Source organism: Rattus norvegicus, chromosome 2, assembly GCF_036323735.1.
Source record: "Rattus norvegicus strain BN/NHsdMcwi chromosome 2, GRCr8, whole genome shotgun sequence".
Lineage (NCBI taxonomy): Eukaryota > Metazoa > Chordata > Mammalia > Rodentia > Muridae > Rattus > Rattus norvegicus.
The window spans coordinates 195,028,215-195,048,037 of NC_086020.1; the positions used below are offsets into that span (position 1 = coordinate 195,028,215).

General features: G+C 40.3%; 1 protein-coding gene across 1 annotated transcript in view; it reads right to left on the minus strand.

The window, feature by feature from the left end:
- The window catches only part of Capza1 (capping actin protein of muscle Z-line subunit alpha 1), a 45,066-nt gene that overhangs the window by 20,180 nt on the left and 5,063 nt on the right, over nucleotides 1-19,823 (minus strand). Inside the window, exon 2 of the mRNA NM_001109625.2 lies at nucleotides 1,815-1,878. Coding sequence (NP_001103095.2) covers nucleotides 1,815-1,878 — 64 coding nt within the window. The remainder of the gene's footprint in view (nucleotides 1-1,814; nucleotides 1,879-19,823) is intronic.

Sequence of the window (19,823 nt, forward strand, 5' to 3'; positions counted from 1 at the left end):
TCTCTTTACTGCTCCCCTTTCACTCCTTCTTGACAGGAGCTCAAACTCAGGCTGGCCTGAAACTCCATTTATGTAGCAGCTACAAATGACCTTGATCACCATGCTAGTTTATGCCATGGGAGGAACTGAACCTAGCTGTTTGTGCATGCTAAGCCCTCTACCAATTGAGCTACACGAGGACATTTTTATCAATTTGTTTGAGACAAGATCTCTGAACTGGCCTCAAACTTACTTTGTAACTAGGACTAAGACAATTCTTTTTTTTTCTTTCAGGTTTCTATTTTTCTTGGCTGTCTTGGAACTCATTGTCTAGACTAGGCTACGCTCAAACTCACAGAGATCCACCTGCTTCCCAAGTGCTGGGATTAAACATGTGCTACCATGCCAAGCCAGGACTTTGAGCTTTTAAGCCTCTGGCCTCCTCCTCCCAAATGCTGGGACTATAGGTGTAAACCACCATATTTGGCACAGATAAACCATCTAATAACCAAGACCTCTTTTTATACTTAAAGTTTAGTTTTGGGACCAGCTCTCACTAAGTGGTCTAGGTTTCCCTGAATTTGTAATTCTCCTGTGTCAGCACCCCAAGTGCTGGGATTATGGGTATATATCACCACACCTACCTAATATTATATGGAATAGATGAAAGTCTTGAGGGGATGATAAAGGTCAGTCTGTAAACTTATTTTAATAAATTTTTTTTCTAATTTTTGGTTTTCAAACAAAAGTTCATTCTATACCCTAGGCTGGCCTGAAGAGAGTAATTCTCCTGCTTCAGTCTCCTGGGTACTGAGATTATAGGCCTGGGTCACCATTTTTGGGTGAATCTGAATTTGTTTTGTTTTTTGAGACAAGGTTTCTCTATGTAGTCCTGGAACTCTGAAAACCAGGCTGGCTTCAAACCCAGAGATCTGCCTGCCTCTGCCTCCCAAGCACTAGTGTTAAAGGCGTACACCACCTAAAGTTAATAAACTTCAAATCATCTCAAGTTCAGCCACACTAGTCCTGGGAAATGTCCTGTGTGCAGGACTTGAGGAAAGACAGTGAAAATTGAAGCTTTTACCTTTCATGATAAAACTAAAATGCACAGGAAGAATAAAAAAGTAATGATTTTGAAAAGTCAGTTTACTGTCATTCTTTTAAAATATGAAGCCATGTTCAATTTCTATTCACTTATTTTTGGTTTGAGACAGCCTTTAGCCAGGGTGAACTGGAGCTCACAGCAATCTCCCTTCTTTAGCACCTACAGGGCTGCCTGTCCCTGGGCTGGAACTGCAGATGGGAGCCCCAGGACAGCTGCCTGAAGGAAGTCTCTCCCTTTCTCAGAGTGGTATGCTAATTGATGGATTAGGCAAAGCTAAGTATTTGACTTAAACCTAGAACTGAATCTTAACTTTTACATCCAGTAATTGGGTCACTTTAAACAAATTATTCCAGTGTCTCCGAATGTTGATTTCTTTATATTTTGGTTATAATAGGGGTAACAATCAGGAAACATTAAGCACTCACAGCTAGGTGTGTTGGTACATTCCCATGTTCCAGCACTCAAGAGTTCAAGTCTAGCCTGGGCCACAAAAGACCAAAATTTAAAAAGAGAAAAGGTTGCTGAGTCAACTCAGAACTTGTTACCAAACGTGAGGACCTGAGGTCAGTTCTCAGGACCCATGTGGTAGAAGAAAGAACTGATTCTCACAAACTGCCCCCTCCCACAAATAAATAAATCAAACAAAAATGTAAAAAGAAAAAAGGAGAAAGCTAAATAGTGACAGTGATTAAGGAGTACTTACAACAGCTCAATATTAATCTTTACTTACCATTGAATACTTCATTGAACTCCCCTGGGGGTGCATGGGTGATGAATTTAGCGGCTATGCGTACCTAAAGAAAAATAAAATTTATAGTAAGTGTACTGTGAGGAGAAACATACAGCTGTTTATAGACAGGCATCAGCTAATCCTAGCACTTAAAAGACACAAATGAATCTTGAGTTTAAGGTCAGCCTGGGCACACAGCAGGACTGTATCTACCTCCCACCCCACGGAAAGGAAGCCAACAAAACAAATACTTTTTTAAAATGTGAAAATTTATTTTATGCATATCAGTACACTATCACTCTCTTCAGACACACCAGAAGAGGGCATCAGATCCCATTACAGAGGGCTATGAGTCACCATGTGGTTGCTGGGAATTGAACTCAGGAACTCTGGAAGAGCTGCCAGTACTCTCAATCCCGGAGCTATCTTTCTAACCCCAAGACAAATAATTTTAAAAAGTAACATGTAATGCAAATAACAAACCGTTAAAATTGTGTTTACCTTAAATTTTTCCCCTTCATGGGTGTTTTAACTGCATGTGTGTCTATGCCCAGAGGCCAGAATAGGATATCATATCTCCTGGAAGTGGAGTTATACAGCTGTGAACTGGCAAGTGGGTGCTGGGAATCAAATCCCAATCCTCTAGACAAGCAGCCAGAGCTCTTAACCAGAGCCATCTTTCCAATAGCATTGTTTGTTTTAAAGACTTATTTATTTGTATTTGTGTGTGTGCGTGTGTGTGCCTGTGCGCACGCATGCGTGTGCACACGGGCGTCTGTATTGTGCTGGTATTCAGAGGTCAGAGGCAGGCATCCGATCCTTGGAGCTGGAGTTACAGGCAACTGTAAGTCTCCTGTAACCAGTAATCCATCTCTGAACTGCTGTGAAGGACAGCAAAGACTTCTCTGCTGAGCCATGTCTACAGCCTTTTGCTTTTTTTTTTTCAACAAGATCTCATGTAGCTCAGGCTAGCTCAAACTTACTATATAACTGCTCTTGCCTACCATTCCCTCTACAAGAATTATAGGCGTGCACAGCCAATTTTACGTGGTGCTGGGATATATAACTCAAGAATTTTTGTACACTAGGCAAACACTCTGATCAACTGAGCTGCATTCCTTGTATATAATACCTCTTGAAATTAAAAAATTATTAAAATTTACTGTTTAGAAGACTTTATATTTTTTCTACAAAACACTTTAAAGTTATTTTTATCAATTATAAGTATACTTTATAATATGTGTGTTATCAGTCATTTTGAATTAAAAATAACATTTACTTTTAAATGTGTGTATTTGTGTACAACATGTATGCAGGTCTGTGTCCTGCCTGCCTCAGGGCATGGCTGCTTGGGAGGCAAAACGGGGAGTTTGACGAAATCCACAGGCCCAGAATGGGAAAGGAGAGGCGGGGTGCACCCTCCCAAACTCCTGTGTTGCTGAGTCACAGGGAGTAGGGAGCAGAGTTGGGGTTGGGGCTGGGGATGGCACCTAGCCTGGGGGCCAGGTGTGTGTGTGTTGAAGCTCTGGCTTAGCTTGTGGTGATTGTCCTTAGCTTGGAAGTGGCTGTTGCAGGAAGCGCAGAGAGGCCTTCTGTAGACCCCTCTATCCCCCCCACCCCCATGGCGATTCCTTATGAAAAGGACAGTCCATGGTTCTAAACTGTTCATCAACTGTTCATCATGGAAAACGGATGCATACCATACCATACCAATTTTTCATGGTGGACCCAAGATTAAATACCTGTTCCAGGGAGGAATATCTGGGAAGGGAAACTTATTGGCTAAACTCTCAGGGCCTCTGGGTACCTCATTAGCATGGGGAACTCTGTTGTGGGCCTACTTGACCACAGGTCACATTTCCTTACGTGGGGAGCGTGGCACATGTTCCAGGCCAGGAATTTGGCAGGGAGCAGGGTGTCTCATAACCACTCTACCTTACCAAGCTTCCTGGCATGGTTTACAGTCCCACAGGAGGCTGAGGAGGACAGAAGAGGGAAACAGATCTCATAGGTGGTTCTCTTGAATTTGAGGCCAACCTGGTCTACAGAGTGAGTTCCAGGACAGCCAGGGCTACACAGTAAAACCCAGTTTCAGAACCATCCCACTCCTCCCCAAAACAGCAAACTCATATGATTGCCCCAAATTTTATTAGGAAAAAGATGACAAAACAACACTTAGTTTCCTAGAAACCAACAAATTAGTGGGTTTTGGAAGTGTCAAGAGTTAAGTTTTTAGAATTCTAAGCAAACTACATAATGAAGAAAATCAAGCACTGTCTCCAATTTTAAAGTACAAAGTTGACCCCTGCCACTTGTACTACTCAACTGTGCATTAGAGGCACAGAACAAGCACGATGGAGACACTTTCTTCTACTGTGCATCGTGACAGCCTTGTTTTGTGCTCTACTTATCACTCTCCAAGTGTTAGGATCTACTCTGCATCTCATTTTTCCTTATATATTTAACCTTTCACTTTATGCTTTGGGCAGCTCCGTTTTTTAGTTTGCTAAAATGTTCTTCAGCAGTGCCCAGTTTGCTGTTCAGATAATTATTTTGACTTTTCCAAGTTTTCACTTTCCTGATTTTTTTAGTGCATATATACAATTGTCTCTATGAAGTCAGACACCAGCTATTCCTGTTTGGTGCTGCTTCCAGCATTCCTGCTCATTTTATCTATAGCCTGTCTCCAATTCTTTCAAGGGTAAGGCAAGGTAGGCTCGCTGCTTCTGAGCAGGTTATAAACACCCCACTCCTACCCCAAGACAGGGTTTCTCTATACAGCCCTAGCTGTGCTGAATCCACTATGTGGACCAAGCTGGCCTCAAACTCACAGAGATCCAGCTGCCTTTGCACCACAGTGGTGGTATGTGGCATACTTGAATTCCTCATCTGTTGAGCAGGCCTAAGGGTAGCAGGCTACCTGTAGGGCTACAGCCTCTCTTTGGAGGTGTGGTGGATGAAAGGGAAGGGTTTGAAACAGTACCTCATATAGTTCAATACTACCTCAAAACCCATATGTAGCTCAGACTGGCCTTGAACTCCTGCTTCAGCCACATGAGTCCTGAGATTCAGGTATGAGACACTATGTAACACCTCAGTGTTCATTCTTACTGTTTATATTCTGAGAATAAATTCTAATTTTACCTATAGATCAGTCTAAATGGAAGAAAGGTAGACAGTACTCCCTCAATATGCTCTAAGACTGTTCTGGGTCCTTTCTTCCTTATTCTTGGAATTCCTCCAGATGTGCTTCTATTTGGCATTTGATATATAGATATCTGATAGTTACAAAATGATGGAGATACTGCTAATTAGTAGATCTGTGCTGGCTAGTTTCCATCAACCTGACACAGGCTAGAGTCATCATCAAGGAAAGAACACCAACCAGGAAAATGTCTGCATAAGACCCTTAACTGCAGGAAAGCTTGTAGGGCATTTTAAACTAATGATTGATGAGGGAGGGCCCAGCCCATGGTAGGTGGGAGCAACCCTGGGCTGGTGATTCTGGTTCTATAAAAAAGCAGGAGGAGCAAGCCACGAGGAGAGGAGCAAACCAGTGAGCAGCCCTCTTCATGGCCTCTGCCCCAGTTCTTGTCTGCAGGTTTCTGCCCGGACTTCCCTTCAGTGATTAACTGTGATGTGAAAGTATAAGCAAAATAAACTTTTTCCTTCCCAACTTGCTTTTGGTCATCGTGTTTCATTTAGTCACAGCAGTAGAAAGCCTAAGGCAATGCCTAACTTCAAAGAAATTTCTCAGGGTAGGATAGATCTAGCACACAACAGGAGAAAAAGAAAACCCCCTAATATTTAATGTGCCACTCACAAAGATATTAAAGTCACAGGGATAGAACAAAGATGACCATCTAACAGGTAAGACAGCTCCTATTTCCAGATTAGCACACTTCAGACAATTTTAAGTTCTTTATGGTCACATCAAAGCTAAACCATTTTTGTGTGTGTGTATGCACAGGTACACACTTGTCATGAAAAGTATGTGGAGGGAGGTCAAAGAAAAACTCTCCAAAGTTGGTTTTTTCCTTTTCCTGCCACTGTGTGGGATCCAGGAAAGAATTCAAGTCGGTAAAGGCCTGTACACAAGTACCTCTACCCACTGGCGCCATTCTTACACAAAATCCAACCAACCATACCAACAACAACAACTACAGTCTAACGAGCCTTGTGAAAATCAACTGGAAGCTGAGTGCAGTAGTATACTACTTAGGCCTGACGGGAGCCAGAAAGACGGCTCAGTGGGTAGAGGCGCTTGATGCCAAGCCTAAGGACCTGAATTCAATCCCTGGGATTGAGACTGTAGATGGTGGAAGCTGGGAACCAATACCTCAAACTGTCTGCTAACCTCTGTGTGTATGCGAGTACTCATATAAACCCACTCTAAACAAGTAAATAAAATGGTTTAAAAATTAAATCGCCATCAGGAGAACTTGAAATAAATAAATAAAAAGACAAAACAAACAAACCAACAGTCTAAATGTAGCTGTGAATGTAGTGGCACTTAATCCTATAATCCCAGCATTTGGGAGGATGAGACAGGAGGATCACCCCAAGTTCAAAGACAGTCTGGATGACACAGACACATCTAAGCCAGCCAGAGTTACTGTGTAAAGAACCCAAAAGACTGAATGTTGAAATATGATTTTCTAGTATATTTCTTCCTTAGTATATAAAGCAACAGTTGATGAACATGAAATATTAAATACTCATTGACTGCTGGTATAAATAAATCAAGAAATTAGTATAATTTTTGAACAATAAAATCTGTTTTTGTTTTTCTATATAGTACTGATTCTCCTAGAGTACACTACATAGACCACGCTGGCTTCAAAATCACAGAGATCTGCCTGCATCTGCCTCCTGAGTGCTGGGATTAAAAGGTGTGTGCCACCACTGTCCAGTGCAAATCTGTTATCATTGTTTATTTGTGGCAAATGAGCCTAGTGGTTGGTTATATCACCTTCTGCAAGTGTGTTTTTCATGATACCAGAGAAATGTGAACCTCTTTTCAGGCAGGCAAAGTGCTTATACTGCAAATGTAAGTATATGCCAATTAACAATTCACCTAAAACACATCTTCCAGCTGGTGGGGAGGGGTGGTTTAGACCTTGAATCCCAGCACTCAGGAGGCAGACAGTTGGGTCTCTGTGAGTTGGAAGCCAGCCTAACCTCTCGGCCTAAAGGAAGAAAAGTGTCAGTAAACAGACTTACAGTGGAGAAATCGACACTGCCATTGAGTATTTGACACTCACACAGTCATACAGAAAGTGTGTGTTAAGTGCACAACTGGGCATAAAGGACAGTACCATTATCTATGCACACAGGAGGGGGTGGGGGGGCATGTTAGTCTTCAAAGGCAGGCATCAGTATTAGTGCAGGATTTCGAGACCCAGTAGATGAGAGAGACAGGGTGTGCATTTCAGGCAAGGAAACAATACATACAAAGGAATAAACTAAAGATATTAAGAGTGGCAAAATGTCAACATGCAACTCTTCATAGTAATTCCTTTTGGGGAGAGGGTTATAAAACACCACTAATATTAATCACTTATGCTAAAAAGCAATTTATTTATATTAACAAAAATATATTGTTTTTCTTTTTTAAAGTTAATCGTTTTTTTTTCTTTTTCAAATCTCTTAGATTTAACATCTACTGCAACAAAGGCACATAAAGAAAAACTCAAAATTAGTTAGGAATGTATTGTATTAAATAAATAACAGTGAATAAAAGACAAGTGACATCAGTTAAAAAGAACCAAGCTGCCGCATGTGGTGGCTCATAACTCTAAAACCAGCACGCAGGAGGTTGAGGCAGGAGGATTGCTATTTGAGGCCAGACTCAACTCCAGAGTGGGATTTGTCTCAAAAACAGAATAAAGAAGGCTGGAGAGAGGGCTCAGGGGTTAAGAGCACTTCAGATTCATGCACAGGACCCAGCTCGGTTTCCGGCACCTATGTGGCAGTTCCAGGGGTTCTGAGGTCCTGTTTTAGTCTCTGTGGGTATCGCATACGTAGGGTGTATTCACATGAGGCAAAAAACACTCATACACATAAAATAAATAAACCCAAAATAAAAAAGATCGAGGAAGGCAAAAGACTGAAATGGGGCATTGTCAACATGCTGACAGCAGGCAGCAAGGGAGGTAAAAAGGTCACTCCTTCACCATGAGCTCGCAGTCCACTGAACCATTTACGCTGAAAGGAGCTCACGTATGCAACAACAACGAGAACAACATCAAGCAGCAGTACTGACTTCTGTTCAAGTGCTGGCAAAGAAGCAACCTCCGAGCATCTGAGACCACCAAGAATATTGACAACATCAACTTTTCACCCTTTGAAAGCAATGGCATAAAACTAGCTCAAAGTAGTAAGAATTTATATACCCAGTCTAAATTAAATACTAAAATCAGATTAATGACCTATAAGCTCCTCTTCCTCGACTCTATTTTCTATTACTTAGCTTTTGAACCTGTCTCAGAGCTACTTGCAGTCTTTGTTTTTGCCAAAACTAAGTTACTAGAACAGTGCTTCTCAACCTGTGGGTTGTGATTCATGGGGTGTCAAACAACCTTTTCACAGGGGTCACCTAAGACCATTGGTATATCAGCTATTTGCATTATGATTCATAACAGTAGCAAAATTAGTTATGAAGTAGCAATGGAAATAATTTTACAGTGGTGGTGGGGTCACCATAACATGAGGAACTGCATTAAAGGTCACAGCATTAGGAAGGTTGAGAACCACTGTCTAAGGGTACATAGTCATCAAGTTCTATGTTTTAGCTCAATGGTGAGCATAGTATGTATAGATCCCCAGCACTACCAGAAAAAGTTCTCTTTTAATGCTATTTATTTAATATAGTATGTTCCTCAACTTTATATAAACCATAGCTGTTATACTCTCTCTACCCATTCATTTCTCACCCATTTATCTGCTTTTGTTTCTTCAAGGAACTTGTCATCACTAAAGATAAACTGTTTATTGCCCAGTTCCTCCAGAAGAATGTATATAGCACAGAGCCGGGCCAGCAAACAGCTACCGCAGGAGGCAGAGGGTAAGTGCTTCAGGGTTGGGTATACACATCTTTTCTGTCCCACAAAATGAACAAACATGACTGTGATCAAAAGCCTTCTTTATGTGCTAAAATTTGTATTTCATGAAACTTTTACATCAAGAGATATGACTCTTTGGTTTTGTTTCAGGCTTTGTAAAAGCAAATGGCAGGCTGGATCTGCCCCATGGGGGTCACAGTATACAAACTTCTGGCACAAGAATGTAAAGAACTTGTCATGTTTGCTTATTGCTGTACACCTAAAACTAAGGCCTGGCAAATACCTTCTACTAAAGCAAACAAATGAATCCTATTCTTCTGTTCACACAACTTTCCTTAAAGCTTCTCTTTTGTTCTTTACTAAAGTAAGCAGGAAAGAGACCATGATTTGAGAGTGTGCCTAGTCTAAAGGGTGGAGCTGAAACTAAAATCTAGGCATTTGGCTATAGTAAAAAAAAAAGGAAGGTCGGCTTGATCCTGTCACGGTCACACTTGGCACACATGGAGCCACCATAGGCCCTGCTGATGTACTTCTTTGTCTTAGGCAATCTCAAAAGGACTTTGGGTCTCACAGCACGAACCCCTTGCAGTCTGCCTGGGCATATGCCACATGCGGATTAGGGTGCTTTCCTGACCTTCTGGTGTAAAGGTAAACAATCCTATTGCCAGGGTTCAAGACAGCCTAGTTTTGTTAGAGGCTGTATTGTAGGCCTCTAAGGACCGGCCCGGAAGAGGAAAAGAAAAGAGCCTCCTTCCCTAATTTTGTTTCGTGGGATAAGAGGCTCCTGTAGCTCAGGTGGCCTGGATGTCTGTCTCCACCAAGTGCAGGAATGACAGGTGTGTACCATTTTGCCTGGCTTTAATTTTAATCTATTAACATTTCTTTAAACTGTAGCTCCCCCCTAAAGGAGGCCAGTATTTATTGCTTAGAATTATTCTGGAACAGGGATGTAGCTCAGTGGTAGAGTGCTTTGTTTAGCTAGCATGTAAGTTCATGAAGATTGTATCAGAATATTTAAATAGGAGCAGCTCAATAAATGCTAATTATTATTATTACCATAACTGGTTACAATAGAGGTAACTGATGATTTAAATTATTAAACTGAATAAACCATTCAAATTACCAAGAAATTACTTCCTCTGATCTTAAACTCCAAATACTCCTGACTCCACCTGCATTACCTGGGGCTTAATTCCTTTTTCAGAAAACTTTTGCATAATAGTATCATAGTTACCGTATATTCTCCACCACGCCGTCTTTCGGATACCCAGAAATTAGAAGAAACAACACTTTTATGAGCCAAAAAGTTCTAAATGTCTTGCTTCTAATCGTAGTAACATATTCTCAGTTTTTCCTTTTAAATATTTTCAAATAGCATATCTACTTCAAGAAAACAGTAGTCAAAAACAATGCCTTTACACTTTGCTTGCTTTTATTCTACTCCTTTCCCAGAAATATCAGGAACAAATAGATGGCTTTCATTTCTTGAAAGGAATGAACTTTATTTCTATCCTGGTAGGAAGCTCTGTTTGCATAGAAGTCAGTGCTGTTCCCTAAGGGGGATTTTCACATTTGAAGTCATTTAGGATGTAATACACACACACACAAGCTGGCCTTGAATTCAGCAATTCTCTTACCTTATCTTACTAGTGCCTACGTACTAGGATTACAGACAGATAAGTGTCACTTTATACAATATAGCTCTCTTATTTTGTCTGTAGTTTAGAGACAAAGTATCACCATACAGCTGGCCTAGAACTCACTCAGTATGCCCCCAGGTCATCTTCAAGCAAAGATCTGCCTGTCTCTGCCCCCTCAGTGCCAGGATTAAATTTCTAGACTTTGTTGCTGCTGCTACTGCTGCTGCTTTTCTCTCTCCTTCCTTGCCTTCCTTTCTCCCCCTCTTCCTTTGTTCCATCCATCCATCCATTTAAACAAGGCCTCAGTATGATCCCAAGGCTAGCCTTAAAATCACTATGTGGCTTTGAACTTGAGGTGATCTTGCCCCAGTCTCCTAAATTCTGAGATTATAGGCATGTGCATTTTTCAAAAACAAAAGATGCTTTGCCTGAATGGTCTGATTTTTAATTTTTTTCTTATTTTGTTTAAGTGTGTGTGTGCGCGCGCGCGCGTGCATGAGTGTGTGTGTGTGTGTGTGTGTGTGTGTGTGTGTGTGTGTGTGTGCGTGAGGTGCTCCTGTGGAAGTCAGAGGGTCTTAGGAGCTGGGTTGTCTTCGGCTATCTCCCAGGTTGAGAGGACCTGGAAAAGGTTAAGGCCAAGGTGAAAAGAGGGCAGAGAAATTTGATAAGGAGGTTCTGTAGCTTAATGTGTGTTGTGTATTTCATTTAGCCAATTTTCAAGATTAAGGGTATACACACAGCTAGAATTGGTAATTTTTTAAAAATATAAGTGCTACTTTAAAACAAAATAATTTGTCTACTTTCCCTACTTATTTATCTATAACAGCTTGGAATTTACATCTGTAAAACTTACTGTCCTAGACAGTTTATTGGAGATTTACCAGATATTTCAAAATGAAATGCAAAAACAACAAACAAAAAACAGACCAGGGCAGGCCTGACTTGAGCTCAGCAAGAACCAGCCCACCTTTGCTACCTAACAAGTGCTACCTTCCTCTGCCCTGTTGCATACAAGCTTGGCCTGCCTTCAGCAAGAGCTGGCTGGCCTTCGATGGCTCTTTCTAATTGTTTTCCATCTACAATACCCGAATCTCTGCTGCCTGAGCTAGAAATCCCAGCTGGCCTCACTGAGCATGACCTTTCCTCTGTGGCCACAATCTCACATAGTTTCCTACTATTTTTAACATGTACCAAATAAGTTTTCTTTAATAGGAGTCACCATTATGTACTATACAAGTTCATACCATACTGTCTAAAAAATGACATAGGTAAGCATAAGAAAGAAAAGGGAAAAAGCTGGACTTAGTGGTACTTGCCTTTAATTCTAGCACTCAAGAGGCAGGGGTTGGGGATCTCTTTGAGTGTGAGACCAGCCTGGTCTACAGTCAGCTCCAGGGCAGCCAGGACTTGTCTCAAACAGAACACAACAGCTGTCTATTTTATAACTATCATTTCCAACCATTTTTATTTATGTCTCTAAGCACTGAGTTAGGAGAAGATCATCTTCATTGTAGGCTCTAAAACATCCAGAATTTTGATAAGATTTCTAAGCATGTATCTTAATTGTTCATTTAAAGTTAAGAAAAGGCATGTCATCACAAATGCAATAAGCATGGACAGAAGAATGGAAAGGACCTGATGGTCTAATTAGTAGATTTATCTGGATATTTAAAGAAATGAAGCAGAACAGAAAGACAGAAAAATTGTTGGGACATGTTAAAAAAAACCCTCATACACATAAAACAAAAATTAAAAAAATTCATAAAACATTTTAACTACTAAAAATGCTAAAGAGAGAGAGAAAGAGAAAAGGTCTAACCTAGGCATAATTTTGAGAAACGTAACTAGGTTAATTAGAGCGCCTCCCAGCACCACCCTGAGATTATAGTGTCAGCAGACTCCAGCTCAGAGGGGCAGGGTCAGCAGTAAGAGCTTGCGCTGGATGGTCACAGAACTGTGAGAATCACTATTGGCCTTTAGGATCCAGTGCATATGTTTATGATATTCTAAAGTAAACATACACCCTCCTCCCCTAAACTAATTTTACTTCCTTTGAAGTTGCTGGGAATCAAACTGTTTCCCATGGCATCTTTCCTATTCAATTACTTGGATTTAGTTTCTTTATTTGTGAGTATAATCCTATGCACATCGATTGAGGACTGTTTTAACTATCCAGGGGCTGGAGAGGTGGCTCAGAGGTTAAGAGCACTGACTGCTCTTCCAGAGATCCTGAGTTCATTTCCCAGCAACCACATGGTGGCTCACAACCATCTGTAATGGTCCCTTCTGGTGTGTCTGAAGAGAGTGACAGGGAACCCACATATGTGAAATAAATAAACCTTTAAAAAAAAAAAAAGAAGAAGAAAAGTAAAAAATGAAAAGAAACATTTCATTTGCTTTAAACACTGAAATCACTAGGGGACTTAAATGGGCAGATGGCTGGGTTCTACTGGCAGAGATTTTGATGTGACAGCTCTCTTAATAGGCAGAAATGTAAGATTTGGTTGGGGCTGGCTTTTACAAAACTTCCTCAACACTCTGACATGCTGCCAAGGTTGACTGGCAGCTAATATGAGTTGCAAATTATCACAGTGGATACAAATAACACAAGATTAACACAGTAAGTAACTCAGTTTTCCAATCTTTAATATTTACCAAGGCTAGCAAAGACACTTACTTACACAAGCAATATCCCTTAAGAAGGGATACTTAAAAGCAACTACTTAATATTTAAAGATGCATTTTATTCTAAATTTTGTGTAAATATATGTGGTTATGTGCTCATGGGTGTTTGTGTCTACATAGTCTAGAAGTAGTGGCTATTTTGTAACTAGAATTATAGGCAGTTGTGAGCCTCTGAGTGAGTGCTGGAAACCAAACTGAGGTCCTCTGCAATAGAATGTGCTCTTAACTGACAAGCCATCTCTCCAGCCCTAAAGATGCTTACAATAACTGTGAAGAAAAACTGCCAAATCAAAGTATAGAGAATAAAGGACACAGAGCTTAAGATGCAGGAAACAGACATATGGATTAGGTGGGTGAAAAAAGCTACAAGGAGAGGAAGGTAGGATTTTAAAGCTAGACTCTGTAACATGCTTTAGAGTCTTTTTGGGGAAATTACAAGTGAAAGAACAGGGGAGGGTGTGGTGGAATATGTGTTGGTACATGCCTATAGTCAGAGAAAAGAAATGGTGAGTCCGAGCCCATCCAGGATAAATAGTAATCTTGTCTTCAAAAAATTAAAAAGGGTATGATGACTGCAGAAGGAACTGTAAGGTACAAAATTTTGAGACATAAGAGTCTCCTTGGAGCCTGGTAAAAGCTCCCCGCTAGTAATGCAATAACAAATTAGCTTAGCTAAGGGCGAAAAATGCTATTACCCAAAGACTTTACTTAGTAACGCACTTTATTGTATACCTATTATGGAAGAAGATGTCATTAAAATTTTTTGGGTCACACAGATAACTTGCCTGGTTCTAATTTCAGATTCAAAAAGTTTAAACTTTGAAAGGCCAGGTTTAATCCAGCTCGCTACTTAGGAGACAAGCAGAGAGACCACAATTCAAAACCCTCCTAAGCAATTCTTTGTTTTGCACTGAGGTACATTTTAAATGTTCAATGATGTCTCAAAATAAAAAGTAAAAAAACGAGAGCTCCTAGAACCCACATGGTGGCTCATAATAGTTTGTAACCTCCAGTTTCAGGAGATCCCTCTCCCGGTTCTTACTCTTGCAGGTACTAGGCACACATGCGGTGCAAATACATATATGCAGGCAAACCATACAAAATAAAAATAAAATTTTCAAAAAAGGTTGCATACACAGGTCAGTGGTACAGCACTTCCACAGCATGGACATGGGCTTAGGTTTAAGACACAATGCTACATGGATAGATGGATAACACACACACACACACACACACACACACACACACACACACACACACACACCATAAAAAATATAACAGTGTGCCAAAATTATAATTTCCCATGTGCCTATGATAGCTGGGGGGGAAAAATCTAGCCTCTTTTGTATTCATTAGTATTATTTCATTTTCATAACTAGTATTTTCAACCTAGCAAATATGAGTGCCTGAAGGCAGCAAAATAGGTAAGAATTAAGATTTGAGCCAGAGCAAGGTTCTCTGTTTCTTGACTCTATTAAGAATCATTAGAACATTTAATAAAAATAAATTCCTGACCACTGATTTCCAGAAATTCTGACTCAATAGATCTAGACAGAACCTAGAAATTTGCTTTTGAAAGAATCACTAGAAATAATATTGTAGGCAAGAACTGTCCTAGGGAGCTGTCACAGCACAAAGCTTTTTTTCTCAAAAAGATTTAGTTTATGTGTATGAGTATTTTGTGACATGCACCACATGCGTGCCCGGTGTCCACAGCAGAAAGTTCATAAGGGAGCCAGTCTTCCTGGCATCGCCATGGGGATTTCCATCATCTTTCAGCTTCTAAAGCCATGATTCTCAAATTGCTTTTAGCACATTTTATGAAATAATTTTTGGTGATATGTTTAAAAAAGTTTAAAAGATCACTACCTTGATTTAACAACAATTATGATGCTGCCTGAGAATCTGGACTTGTCACCAGCTATGTAGGTATCTGTGTTGGAATGGAATCAACTTTAGGGCTGTGCCTCCCCATGCACAACTGCTCAGTACCTCCTTTTACTGTCTACCACCTACACAAGAGGCCAAGGTCCTAAGGAGGGTACAAGCAAGCACTGCCAACATTGTATCCTTCAACCGATTCCTAGTTCGGGACAGTTGTTTTTTTATTTATTTTTTTAAAGCTTCACTTCACTCCTAGAAATGTTTGAACAAGAATGCATATTTATAAAGGACTTATTAGGTTATCTCAGTGCAATATAAATCACAAGGCAAAGTCTGTCCATTTAAAAAACCACCATCTTTGATACAGCGTTCCTGCTTTTATGTTACACTGTGCCTTCCACAATAACATCTAGTTCATTCAGGTAACTACTCTATCTCGCAATGACTTAAAATATGCATGTGCAAGCAGTAGTAAAGGTACATTTTAGATATTGCTTAAAACTGAGTAATATAACTGTGAAGAATTTATAGTAATCCAGCTGGAAAGGAAGAAGGAACAGTTAAGTATGAGCTAAGGGGGCTGGAGAGATGTCTCAGCAGCTAGAGTGCACACTGCGCATACAGATGGGAGTTCAGTTCCCAGCTCCCACGGGGACTTGGGCAGAGGCCCTCACAACTGACTGTAACTCTAACTACACGGAATCATGGTATCCAACCCTTGGACTTCCAGGGAACTTACACTCATGTGTGCATACCTCCCCCTGCTCCTCACATATACATACACACAATTTTAAAAATTAATGATGAAAATAAGCCTAAAAATGTTGTTAAAGAGCCTGGAGGGTGATGTATACCTTTAATCCCAGCATTCTGAAGGCAGGCAGAGGCAGGCAAATCTGTGAATTTGAAGCCAACCTGGTCTACCTAGGAAGTTCTAGGACAGCCAGGGCTACATAATAGGCAGAATCTGTCTCAAAAAATTAAATAAATAAGTAGTTTTCTTGAAGGCAGGTAGATTTCTGTTAATTGAAAGACAGTCTGGGCTAAAAAATAAAAACAAAAGGGCAAAGGGGATGGCTCAGTGAGAAAGGGCACTTGCCAGCAAGCTTGATACCTCAAGGTCAATTTCTGTAACTAGAACAGTGGGAGAAGTCAACATCCTGTAAATTGTCTCTTCTGATTTATGGGGTACCCCCACCCCAGTAAAAACATGTTTTAAAAAAATCACTAAAAACAATGACTGGGGATATATAACTCAGTGGTAAAGTGCTTGACAAACATAGACATACAATGAAAAATGAAAGGCCTCCAAAGAAAAAAAACAGTACAAGGATGTGGACAGGTTGAGTGAAAGGTAGATGTAGGGTGTGGTAGTGAATGCCTATAAATCCCAAACATTTGGGAGGTAGAGGTATGGAGGTTAGCTATTACCACAACATGGGTATTTGAATAAAAATGGCTCCAACAGGCTCATAAGGAGTGGCACTATTATCAGGAGTGGCCTTGTTGGAGTAGGTGTGTCACTAGTGGGTAGGCTTTGAGATCTCAGAAGAGTCACTGTCACTTCCTGCTGCCTTCAGGTCAAGATGTAGGACTCTTAGCTGCCTCTTCAAGACCAAGTCTGCCTGCTTGCCAACATGCTTTCTGCCATGACAATAACAGACTAAACCTCTGAACTGTAAGCCAGCCCCAATTAAATGTTTTCCTTTATAAGAGTTGCTATGGTTGTGGTGTCTCTTCATAGCAACAGAAAACCTAACTAGGGCTGGAGAGTTAGCACTGACTGCTCTTCCTGAGGTCCTGAGTTCAATTCCCAGCAACCAAATGGTGGCTCACAACCATCTGTAATGGGCCGAAGCCCTCTCTGGTGTGTCTGAAGATAGTGACTGTGTACTCACATATATAAAATAAATCTAGGGGTTGGGGATTTAGCTCAGTGGTAGAGCGCTTGCCTAGCAAGCGCAAGGCCCTGGGTTTGGTCCTCAGCTCTAAATCAATCAATCAATCTATCTATCTATCTATCTATCTATCTATCTATCTATCTATCTATCTTAAAAAAAAAGAAAAAAAGAAGAAAGAAAAGAAAACCTAACTAAAGACAAGGTAAGAGGGTCATCCTTTCTATACATCTGAGCTCCAAGCCAGCCTGGCTAAATGAGACCCCATCTCCAAGAAACAAAAAACGAAAACAAAGGAAAAAGGGCCTCTTGAGCTGGAGATAAAATGTGGTGGTAGCATGCTTTCTTAGCATTCACAAGGCCCTGTGTTCAATTCCCAGTACTGAAAAAATGGTATTCTATATTCTTCTGCAAATAAGAGAATAATGGAGAGACAGGTAGAAAGGCAAAATTCCAGAGAATGCTCTAATGAGCATAAGGCAGACAAGCATAAGGAATAGCTTTGCAACCTGGAACTCCATTTGGCTTGGGCTATACAAGCATGTGTGTTGTTTGAAATAGGATCTCACTATACAGCACTTGCTGGCCTTGAAATTGCTATGTAAAGTGGTGTGACCTTAAATTTATAAAGATCTCCCCACCTCTGCCTCCAGAGTTCTGGGATTAAAAGCCTTCACTACTATACTCTGTCTACATATACTCTTTTAAAGTCAATGTACTTGGCAACCTAAAACCCTTAACTGGAAGATGCTAAGCACACATATGTCCCTTTCTTCTAACAGTCCACCTAGCAACCCTTAGGCCAACTAGGACTCCCACTCACTCCAAGTAAGTTTCTCTCTCTTTGGCAAATCATCAAAAACTCCCCTTTGAGGTAGGGAAGATAGGAAATGAATCTGACCTAACTAGTTTTAGGTGTGTTTCCAATAAAGTAAACTGTAACCTCTACGTGAACTTTGGGGAAAATCTCCTATCTACCATCTTATGACTAAGAATAATTAGGCATAAGTATGAATAAAATCTAAAGTATCATGGGATGGGACATGCCATTGTCCAAAGACTTACATACATAACCCAAGCCTGTCAATCAAAATAGGAAAACACTTGGCTCCAGCCCTTAGTATCCAAACTCCTCTCTCCTATAGAAACCATAAAAGCAGCCACAGGTAGTAACCTGGAGCCCTTGATTATTCTCACTCCTGTGGCCAGCTGTAAAGAGCGACTGTATTGCTTTCTGATCTGCAAAATGGTTTCATTTTTTAATTAAGCTTTCTTTTTTTTTTTTTTTTTGGTTCTTTTTTTCGGAGCTGGGGACCGAACCCAGGGCCTTTTAATTAAGCTTTCTTTCACTGCAAATCTTCATTTGCTTATTTCAATTCCTTGAAAAAGATTGCAAGAACTTGGAAACAGGTCCAGACCCTGACCACATGCAGTAAGATAGAGAGAAAAGGAATAGTATGTGACTACTGAAATCTAGTTAGAACAACAACAAACCAAGTAGTCTTTTGTTTTCACTATTATGGCTAATTTCCTCTAGGGTTTTCAATTTCATGATCCATACATGGGGTTTGTTTATTTTTGGCAATAACATGTAAGAAATTTGTACATTGGACAAAGGAAAGCACCAAGAATGCTTGGTTGTTTGTCTTTTTTTTTTATTAAGCTCTAAAAGAAAGGACTCATATCAAAGAAAATACTTCCCTTAGGGTCTTTGCAGGGCTCCTTGTAGGTACACATGCATAGTCACAGTGGCATACACAAGGTGTGCAGTTTTATGAGATCTTTTAGGAAAACCCTGCTGGGGTATGTGGGGGAGCTGGAGGCTGAATGTTCCCAGCAGTGGTACAGCAGAGCACCAGCAAGGGTAGCAAGTGCTCAGACATAATGATACACAAAAAGGTATTCAATCCAGAGACGTCGGAAAGTGTACTTCATAAGAGCCAAGCGAGAACTTTAGGAATCAATGATCCTTTTCACAGTTAAGTCTGTAATTATACGATGTTCTTGATGCTGTGCTAAGCACTAGATAAAAAGGCATGATTCCAGTTACCAAAGAACTAGCTGCTGATTATCAAAGGAAGCACAAGAATGAAGACAATCTAAGAACATCTGCAACATTTTATTTTAATATTTCATTTTCTTTTTAAAAGAAAGATCTTCCTCTTCCTCCTTTTTTTTCCCCTCCCCGGAGAGGGCTTCTTTGGGTAGTCCTGGATGTCCTGAAACTCTCACATTCACCTGCCTCTGTCTCCTGAGTGCTGAGACTAAAGGTATGCCCAGTACTGGGTTTTCACTCATAATTCATAGGAAATCGTATGGTATGAAATGAATGGCTGAGAAGCATACAGACCTGGGGTCTACATTTTATAACTAATTAACTATACTACTCCATTTAGCACCAAGGCTGGTTCCAATGAAATATTTCACCATTCTAGAAGAAATCATAATAAACTTATAGTCATATGAATTGTATCTGTTTAGATTTTGTGTTCTGGTTCAGGATTTTTTAACTAATTATAAGACTTCTATCGTCAGTAGAGCTAACTAAAAGGTATGAAGGTGAAAATGATAAAATGAATGTTAACTGATGACTTCTTAGAAAGTCACCAGTGTAAGTAAGACTCAGAGTTTATTTCACCCTAAAGGATTTAACTCATCAAGTAAAGTATATAATTGAGGATATCCAGTCTAAGCGTAGATTTTTAATAAGCTCTAACAAAGCTCTTAAATCCTAGCTTCTATTGACAAGATTTAGAAACTGTTGCTATTATTAAAGTAGGGAGGGAGTGTGCATCTGTCAAATCACATGTGTGGATGTCAGGGGACAGCTCTGCGGGG